The 10,645-nt window shown below is 48.1% G+C and overlaps 1 protein-coding gene across 1 annotated transcript in view; it reads right to left on the bottom strand.

Moving 5' to 3' along the window:
- Nucleotides 1-9,998, bottom strand: part of ano11 (anoctamin 11) — a 53,740-nt gene extending 43,742 nt beyond the window's left edge. The window contains 3 exon segments of the mRNA XM_055659145.1: nt 469-650; nt 5,572-5,668; nt 9,532-9,998. Coding sequence (XP_055515120.1) covers nt 469-650; nt 5,572-5,668; nt 9,532-9,663 — 411 coding nt within the window. The 5' untranslated portion in view covers nt 9,664-9,998.
- Nucleotides 9,999-10,645: the final 647 nt, after the last annotated feature.

Raw genomic sequence — 10,645 nt, forward strand, 5'->3', positions numbered from 1 at the left:
CACACATACACACACACAGACACACGCACACACACACACATGATTAGTAAACACCCCTCTCCCGTCTCCACCTCTCACTTGCCTGCCCCCCACCTCTATTGCAGCTTTCTTCCCCCTTACAGCAATCAGGCTGACGAAGGGTCCCGACTCGAACCATGGCATGTCCTTCCACAGCTGCTGTCTGACCCACTGAGTTCCTCCAGCACTTTGGGTTTTGCTCCAGGAACATGGACGTTGGCCTAAAATCCTCGTCCCCTGCTGCTGCGACTGAAAAAGGGTCTCAGGCCAGGAACGTCACCCATTGTTCCTCCTCTCCGGAGCGGAGACGCTGCCTGCCTGTCCCGCTGAGCTACTCCAGCTTTTTGTGTCTGATCTTCGGTTGAAACCAGCACCTGCAGTTCCTTCCTTGCACATCCCCCCTGCTGCGGGGCTGGGCTGTGCGGCCTATCTCACCACGTGCTCACTCACCTTCTCCATCAAGAGCCCCACATTCTGCAAATTCTTCATGAACTTGTTCCTCCATTTCTGGTGCCGGCCGAGCAGGTTGGATTTCGTCGCCTCCTTCTCCTCTTTCCCCATCTCCTGGTACTGACATTGCACCTTCTGCTTCTTTGGGGTGGCTTTTTTCACCTCCCAGATGAGCACAAAATCTGAAGTGAGGACGGCAGTGTTAAGGGCGGCCCGTCGCACAGCCGATCAACGAGGCACCTATTCCGGGGCTCATTCACTGTCCCACTGCCCACTGGCAATTTGACCATGTTTGACCAATTTGACCAGTTTTGGTCTCCAAATCTGAGGAAGGACATTATTGCCATAGAGGGAGTGCAGAGAAGGTTCGCCAGACTGATTCCTGGGATGTCAGGACTGTCTTATGAAGAAAGACTGGATAGACTTGGTTTATACTCTCTAGAATTTAGGAGATTGAGAGGGGATCTTATAGAAACTTACAAAATTCTTAAGGGGTTGGACAGGCTAGATGCAGGAAGATTGTTCCCGATGTTGGGGAAGTCCAGGACAAGGGGTCACAGCTTAAGGATAAGGGGGAAATCCTTTAAAACCGAGATGAGGAGAACTTTTTTCACACAGAGAGTGGTGAATCTCCGGAACTCTCTGCCACAGAGGGTAGTTGAGGCCAGTTCATTGGCTATATTTAAGAGGAAGTTAGATGTGGCCCTTGTGGCCAAGGGGATCAGAGGGTATGGAGAGAAGGCAGGTACGGGATACTGAGTTGGATGATCAGCCATGATCATATTAAATGGCGGTGCAGGCTCGAAGGGCCGAATGGCCTACTCCTGCACCTAATTTCTATGTTTCTATGTCCGCAAAGCCAAGGATCGATAAAAGATCTCCTGGCACCGTTGTCAAAGATTTAATAATAATATCTTTTATTGTCATTGCACATAGGTGCAACGAGATTTGGTACGCAGCTTCCATCCGATGTCATAACTTAAACAACTGATAAAATTTAGATGCCCCGAGGAACATGATTTATGAAAAAGAACAGTAAAACAATAAAACAGTCTAAAGTGCAAATGTGTCTGTGCCGGGTCGACTTGCGACGGGGCCATCCGAGGGAGACAGTTCATGGGGATGGGGGGCACTCAGCAGGGCTGGTTCTGAGCGGCTATAGCTCTGGGGATGAAGCTGTCCCTGAGTCTGGAGGTGCTGGCGTCGAAGGCCTTGTAACGTCTGCCGGAAGGTAGGGGTTCGAACAGTCTATTGCAAGGGTGTGAGGAGTCTTTGTGATCACATCCCTGGGAATACCCACATTCCGTCTGGGAGTCGACCGCCATCATCATGGAGGGTTTAGAACATAGAACAGTACAACACAATAAGAAGCCATTCAGCTCTTTGCTCCATAGATTGCTCAAAAAGGCTGGCAGCATCATCAAGGACCCACACCATCCTGGCCACACACTCATCTCCCCGCTACCTTCAGGTGGAAGGTACAGGGAGCCTGAAGACTGCAACGTCCAGGTTCAGGAATAGCTACTTCCCCACAGCCATCAGGCTATTAAACTCAACTCAAACAAAATTCTGACCAATATTAGCCCATTATCTAGTTTATTTGCACTTTACCTGTTTTATTTATTCATGTGTGTATATATTTATATATATATATATATAATGGTATATGGACACACTGATCTGTTCTGTATTCATGCCTACTATATTCTGTTGTGCTGAAGCAAAGCAAGAATTTCATTGTCCTATCAGGGACACATGACAATAAAATCTCTTGAATCTTGAATCTTAAGATGCTGCCTCACTCACTGAGTTCCTCCAGCATTTCTGTCTACCTTCGATTTTTCCAGCATCTGCAGTTCTTCCTTATACATTCAGCCCACAAAGTCTATACTATCACGAGACTGAGTTAATCCAGTCTCCGCTGCCTGTACGTGATCCATACCCCTCCATTCACTGCATATCAATGTGTGTGTATCTAAACGGTCTTGACTTTTGTTGCATCTCTGGGAACTAGTTGCAGGAGTTGGGGGTTTACTGGTAAGATCCCTGTGATTTATTGTGATTCCTAGGATCCACTGACAATATTCATGGAAGGTTTATTCATGGAGATGATTTATTGTTTATCATTGATGATTTATAGCCATTAATCCCCTGAAATGTATTATATTTTTTTGCAACAGGGACCTCCAAGAAGTGAAGCTGTGAAGTTTGACTTTATTTATTGAATCATAAAAACAGTTTTCACGGTGTGCCTTCATTAAATCCAGTTAAACTGGTGTATAGTCTGAGCCCGTACTGTTCTAGCCCTCCCAGCTATCACTCCTCCCAGGTGAATATCAAAGTGCTTTGCATACAATGCAAAGTTCAGACTGAAGGGTCTCGACCTGCAACGTCACCCATTCCTTTTCTGCTGCCCGACCTGCTGAGTTACTCCAGCATTTTGTGTCCATGTTCGGTGTAAACCGGCATCTGCAGTTCCTTCCGACACAAATCCTGGATTAACTCAGGGTCAGGACCTTCCTTCCTTCCGCCCAAACCCCAGGGTCTTTTCACCCCCAACACAGATGTTACCCACTGAGTTGCTCCAGTGCTTTGTGTTTTCAAACGGGCTGTCAAGGCCCCTGTCCCACTGTACGAGGTAATTCAAGAGGCTCTCCTGAGTTTAAAACAAAATCAAACTTGTAGTAAGCACGTGGAATGAACGTAGCGGGTACGTCGGAGCTCGGGGACGTCTCTTAGTGGCTCGTCACGCTAACGGCAGATACTCAGGAAACGCGGTAAGACTCCTGAAGATTTTTCAACATGTTGAAAAATGTCCACGAGAGCCCCAAGTACCTACGGGCGGCCATTACAGTAACTCTCCGAGTTCGAATCAGGGGAAACTCGGGAGAATTACCTCTTGAATGACCTCGTACAGTGGGACAGGCCCTTTACAAGCTCAATTATCTGCTGTGCTGTCCATTTCGCTGTTTTAATTTTCCAGGATTTCCCGGAATTACGACAGACAGCCACAGAACATTCCTCTGCCTCTAACCTCGGGCTGTGCAGCAGCACACCCTGCTGGGCACAGAGAGATCTGCTTCTTGATAAACCATCCCAGTGCAAGTCTGAAGAAGTGTCTCGACCCAAAACGTCGCCTATTTCCTTCGCTCCATAGATGCCGCCCCCACCCACCCGCTGAGTTCCTCCAGCATTTTTGTCGACCAAGTGCAAGACAGGCTGCTGGGAACTCAGCATTCAGGCACATACTAACATACTGTGTATGCGTGTGGTACACCAGCTGCACAGCGGCTCAGAGGAAAGCGCTCCAGAGGGCCATTGACAACGCCCAGAGGATTGTCAGCTGCCCTCTCCTTACCTTGGAGGACTTACACAGTTCCCGCTGCACCAAAAAATCCCAGAGTATCATAAAGGACATTTCCCACCCCGGACACTCCCTGTTTGAACTGTTGCCGTCAGGCAGACGGTACAGATCTACAAGGACAAGGACGAACAGACTAAAAAACAGTTTTTACCCCACTGCTATAAAAGCACTAAATGTAGCCGCCAAGGAACGCAGGGGCGATACAGACTAAGGGACTGTGGTACACTGTGAAATCGACAGAAGGATGGAGGGTTGGGTGTTTATGCGTGCTATTTTCATGATATTTATTTTAGTTGTTTATCTTTTAATATTTTACCTTGTATGTATCGTTAGCTTTTAGAAATGTTTAAATGGTGCACTGACTGGCTGACATTTTTAAATTTCGTTGTACATGGTTCATGTTACAATGACAATAAAGAAACTATTCTCTATTCTATTCTCTATTCTCACATACAGTGGCCTGGGCTTTGAGTTTGAGTTCAGTTTATTTAGTTTGTTGTCACGTGTACAGTGAAAAGCTTTTGTTGCGTGCTAACCAGTCAGTGGGAAGACAACACATGATTACAATCCACAGTGTACATGATAAAGGATAACATGAATGATGTTTAGTGCAAGATATACTCCAGTAAACTACAAAAACAACGATAGTCCGAGGCTCTCCAATGAGGTAGAAAGTAGTTCAGCACCCCTCTCTAGTTGTTGGTGGGATGGTTCAGTTGCCTGATAACAGCTGGGAGGAAACTGTCCCTGAATGTGGAGGAGTGCGTTTTCACCTGCAGCTCCTTGTATCTCTAACAAATAGTCTAGACTTTTTTTTGAGGATGAAACAACTGCTTATGTTGGAAATTTTAACCAAAAGCAAAAACATTCTGGGCAACCTGTGGTGAAAGATGAGCTAGATTACATTGCTAGGTTGTGTCTTATTCCAAATCAGATGTTGCTTTACCAAGGAAAGGCAGGAAATGCCGGAGTAACTCAGAGAGTCAGGCAGTGTCCCTGGAGAACATGGGATAGGTCGCTGGCTGCCTGAAGAAGGGTTTCAGCCCGAAACGTTGCCTATTTCCTTTGGGTTTCGGCCTGAAACATTGCCTATTTCCTTCGTTCCATAGTTGCTGCCGCAACTGCTGAGTTTCTCCAGCATTTTTGTCTACCTTCGAATGTGGATAGGTGATATTTTCGTTCGGGACCCTGCTATTAGACCTTCTTCCTACCCTTCTTTTCTTCAGAAGAAGGGCCTCGACTCAGAGACGGGCTGGGAAGATCATCAAAGACCCCTCACACCCCAACCATGGGCTGTTTGCCCTCCTCCCATCAGGGAGGCGGTACAGGAGCCTCGGGTCACGTACTAGTACGATGAGGAACAGCTCCTACAACAATACAATCGCATTGCTGAACTCGGAGTCCCGCAGATAGATTTCTCCGGTCCCTCCGTCCCCATTGTTTAATTATTCTGTATTTTTTGATTATTCTGTATCTTCTCTCTTTCTATTTTTTTTATTTCTTTATACACAACTACTACGGACTGACGCAAAACTGCATTTCGTTGTACTCATACTTGTATTTGTGCGATGACATTAAAGTTGAATTGAATTGAATTGAATTGAAAAACGTCCCGTTTCCATGGACTGCGAGGATGCAGCTGAGTTACTCCGGCATTTTGTGTCTTTCCTTAAACAACGCGCGTTGGATCAGAATAGGAAATGCTAAGTGACAAGCAAGGCGCTAAGTGAGGTCCCTACCAATTTTTGTCGTCCCGTCCTTGAAATAGTTGCCCCTGTGTTCAGGGCTGTAACCATTTGTGATATTAATGGCCAGGTCATCTTCACGCTCGGCTCCCTATAACACAAAAAGCAGCGATGGTATTAGTTACTGAGCCCGCACGGACGTGAGCAGGGACTCACAAACGCCTGCCGGGTATCAAGCAGGCAAGCCCTGATTCTCACGAACAGGCTAAGGTCGCTGACTCTCCTATCCCTTCTCTCCAGCGATGGTGTCCAGCGGGTTACTCCAGCTTTTTGTGTCAATCTACAGTGGCTAAAGAACAAAGAGTGAACACAGGTGGACAAAAATGCTGGAGAACCTCAGCGGGTGAGGCAGCATCTATGGAGCGTAGGAATAGGCGACGTTTCGGGTTGTTTCGACCCGAAACGTCACCTATTCCTACGCTCCATAGATGCTGCCTCACCCGCTGAGTTTCTCCAGCATTTTTGTCCACCTTCGATTTTTCCAGCATCCGCAGTTCTTTCTTAAACAGTGAACACAGGAATCAGCCCGCAATTTCCTATTTTCCTTCGTCTTTTCCTCGACAAGACTTGTAGCGTTGTAACGTTCAGACTTTGGAGGTACAGCGTGGAAACAGGCCCTTCGGCCCACCGAGTCTGTGCTGGCCAGTACACTAGAATTATCGTACACATGAAGGGAAAATGCACAATTTTTCCGAAGTCGTTTTTAACCTGCAAATCTGAACGTCTTTGGGGTGTGGGAGGAAATATCCGGGGGAAACCCACCCAGTCACAAAGAGAAGGTACAAACTCCATACAGCGGCCATAGTCAGGATCGATCCTGGGCTAACGTTTGCATTGGAGTTCATCATCATCAAAGACTTTGTTGTCATTCAAAAATACACCAACAAATGCAAGTGAATGAAATTTCATTGCATCTGGCGCACCGTGCAACATAAAATATCAAAAGGATAAAATAGATAATAGTGGCGGCACATTATATGGAATTCAAGGGTCTGATGTCTCGGGAGAAGAAGCTGTTGCAGGACCTGGCCGTTCTGCTCCTTAAGGGCCTGTCCCACTTGCATGCGTTTGGTGCGACCAAACGGAAGTGGAGTTCACGCTAAGTACGCGCGTGACGTAATTTGCGTCATACTTACCAATCAGCTGGGCAGGAGGCGGGCCGACTGAATTTGGGCGTTGGGTGTTGCCGTCATCGCGCAACGCCACGCCGGGCGGTGACGTCATCGCGCAATGCCACGCGCTAGGCGTACGCTGTCAAGACGCTGCGTACGACCGCAATGCGCCTGCGTGACGACAGGCCGTTGGCGGGCGAAGATTTCGGACACCGTCAGTTTTTCGGAGCCCCATGCGATGTCGGGACCAGCCCCGCACAACTCCGCGCCTCTAAGTGGGACCGGCCCCGCGCGGCCATACGGTGCCCGTACGCCTCAAGCGACCACGTTTGGTTGCGCCAATCGCATGCAAGTGGGACAGGCCCTTTATACTGCGATACCTTTTGCCCGAGGGCAGCACGGTGAACAGTCCATGATGGAGATTTGTGGGGTCTTCTATAATGCTGTTGGCCTTGGACAAGCAACGTTTGCACGCAATGTCCCCGATTGAAGGAAGATAAGTCCCTTCTCAGCGACTCAGTGGGACAAAGGGCCTCTGTCAATAGCGTTTATTTCCAGGCGCCACCCACGCGGGGAGGAAGGCAACAGACAACAGACAATAGGTGCAGGAGGAGGCCATTCGGCCCTTCGAGCAAGAACTGCCATTCACTGTGATCATGGCCGATTGTCCCCAATCAATAACCCATGCCTGCCTTCTCCTCATATCCCTTGATTCCACTAGCCCCTAGAGCCCTATCTAGTATCCAGAGAACCGGCCTCCATGGCCCTCTGAGGCAGAGAATTCCACAGACTCACAGCTCTGTGTGAAAAAGTGTTTCCTCATCTCCATTCTAAATGGCCTACCCCTTATTCGTAAACAGTGGCCCCTGGTTCTGGACTCCCCCCCCAACATCGGGAACATGTTTCTTGCCTCGAGTGTGTCCAAACCCATAATAATCTTATATGTTTCAATAAGATCTCCTCTCATCCTTCTAAACTCCACACTGACAGGGCATGAGGTCGGGGCTGAAGCCGGCCACTGGGGCTGTGAAATGACCACCCATCATATCCAAGCATTAATGCAAGAGAACAATGTCAGTGGGTGAAGCTGGGCAGCAGCCAGCAAGCAGGATGATTTAAAAGCAAGTTACAGCTGAATCAGCGAACACCCGAGCCCAGCCACAGGCTCATTGATTTTCTGATTGAAAGATATGGCATGAAAACATAGAAACATAGAAATTAGGTGCAGGAGTAGGCCATTCGGCCCTTCGAGCCTGCACCGCCATTCAATATGATCATGGCTGATCATCCAACTCAGTATCCCGTACCTGCCTTCTCTCCATACCCCCTGATCCCCTTAGCCACAAGGGCCACATCTAACTCCCTCTTAAATATAGCCAATGAACTGTGGCCTCAACTACCCTCTGTGGCAGAGAGTTCCAGAGATTCACCACTCGCTGTGTGAAAAAAGTTCTTCTCATCTCGGTTTTAAAGGATTTCCTCCTTATCCTTAAGCTGTGACCCCTTGTCCTGGACTTCCCCAACATCGAGAACAATCTTCCTGCATCTAGCCTGTCCAACCCCTTAAGAATTTTGTAAGTTTCTACAAAACCAGGCCCTTCGGCCCACTGAGTCCATACTGACCATCAAACAGCCGTTCACACTAGTTCGATGGTATTCCACTTTCAGCAGCCACTAGGAGCAAGTTGCAAACGTCAATTAACCTGCAAACCCGCAAGTCTTTGGGATTTGGGGAGGAAGCCACAGCACCGGGAGGAACACTCACACGATCACAGGGAGAGCATGCAAACTCCACACAGACAGCACCCGAGGTCAGGATGGAAGCTGGGTCTCTGGCGCTGTGAGGCAAGAGTTCTACCAGCTGTGACACAGTGCTGCTGCTATCTACATATGAATAGTGGTATTAGTTAACGCATGTGCATGAGAATGAACCAGCAAACCTGGCCATTAACGCCAAGTTGCGGCATTAAATGAAGGAGAAGGTCTGAAGAAGGGTCTCGGCCCAAAACGTCGCCTACTCCTTTTCTCTCGAGATGCTGCCTGACCTGCTAAGTTACTCGGTGTTCAAGAAGGAACTGCAGATGCTGGAAGATCGAAGGTACACAAAAGTGCTGGAGGAACTCAGCGGGTGCAGCAGCATCTATGTGGAGCGAAGGAAATAGGCAACGATGGTCAGCGTGCACTGGATGGTCAGCATGCACTGGATGATCAGCATGCACTGGATGGTCAGCATGCACTGGATGATCAGCATGCACTGGATGGTCAGCGGCACTGGATGACCAGCATACACTGGGCGGTCAGCACGCACTGGCCTGCCAGGTCCCTGGAGTTACACTTGTGCTCCCACTACTACACCACAGCCCAAGGTTCAGAGACCTTTGTGGGTGAAGGTCAAGCTGAAAGACCTCATCAACACATGACCTGCTCCCCCCGTGCCTGCCGTCAGATTATGTTGCAAAATGCTGACCATAGAGACAGCTCGGCTGAGGAATTTTATCCGAGGGAATCTGGAAGGATTGCCCTATGCGTTAATCACGATTTTGAAATACAGATTTTTCTATCAAATGTCGCAAAATGACAAGAGAATGGAACAGGCAAACGACAGGGGTTTTAAATAGGATCATTAATATCCTTGCTTGACAGAAATGAGAGGGTTACGCCACATCTCCACTGATGGAATCAAAGCAATAATGAATTCAATTATTCTGCATGGATGCACAAGAGATCAGCGTGGATTGTCAATGACGGCGCGGCCACTTTTCAATGTGAAAGTTGCACAGACGCAAGAAGGAGAAAGGGGCAGAATTACAATTTGTACTTGAAATAAACAAAGACGACTCACGTGGACAGTCGAGCGGTAACCGCCGTTCTGGACGCTTCCGTAGGTGTCCATCAAAATGCGGGCTGCATCCTTCTCCACAAACGTTAACACGTTGCGATCCTCCTGGGTCTCAAAGCTCTCACTCTGCAGCATCCTCCAGGTTAACAAAGGCCGGACAGGCAAAACTGTATCGCTACAGACCCGCTTACAATGCCTTCAGCCTGAAAGAACTTCACCTGTTTCATTAAATGTGAGATTGCAGCGTTTTTGCAGCCACAGAAGTGGGCAATGTGGGCCGATGCAGCAGAGGATTCCTCTGTTGCCGAGACAGATGTGCTATGCACAGGCGCAGGCAAAACTGCATTTCATCTCCAGCATTCGCGTTTACATGGAAAACACCCTCTGGGGCTCTGGGCACTTTATCTCCTGATTACATTTCAGCATCTGCTCACCCTTTCCTGTTCTACACTAAAACAAATATTCAGGGGGCAGCACTAATTAAATTTTAATAACATAATGTAAACATGCAGCACAGAATGGAGGAGCAAACACAATTGTGAAAGAAAATACTGCCTTTGTCAAAGAGTCAACAGAGGCAGATATTACATTTCTTTTAGTGTGTGTGTGTGTGTGTGTGTGTGTGTGTGTGTGTGTGTGTGTGTGTGTGTGTGTGTGTGTGTGTGTGTGTGTGTGTGTGTGTGTGTGTGTGTGTGTGTGTGCGCGTGCATGCGTGTGCGTGTGTGTGTGTGTGTGTGCGTGTGTGTGTGTGTGTGTGTGTGTGTGTGTGTTTGCCTGTGTGTGTGTGTGTGAGTGAGTGTGTGTGTGTGCGTGCGTGCGTGTGTGTGCGTGTGTGTGTGTGTGTGTGTGGGTCTCTGTGTGTGCGTGTGCGTGCGTGTGTGAGTGCGTGTGCGTGTGAGTGTGTGAGTGTGAGTGTGAGTGTGTGTGTGTGTGTGTGTGTGTGTGTGTGTGTGTGAGTGTGATTAGTGTGCCTGATATTGTACATCGACCTTCCATGTTAAGCCAATCCGTGCAACAGCCAAAAAACACATCTATTCACATTTAACTTCCCCCTGGTGCCACGTAAGTACAGAATATTTAAAAAAAAGACATGGACACTGCAAAATAAATTGAAAAA

The sequence above is a fragment of the Leucoraja erinacea genome, chromosome 30, assembly GCF_028641065.1.
Source record: "Leucoraja erinacea ecotype New England chromosome 30, Leri_hhj_1, whole genome shotgun sequence".
NCBI classification, from domain to species: Eukaryota; Metazoa; Chordata; class Chondrichthyes; order Rajiformes; family Rajidae; genus Leucoraja; species Leucoraja erinaceus.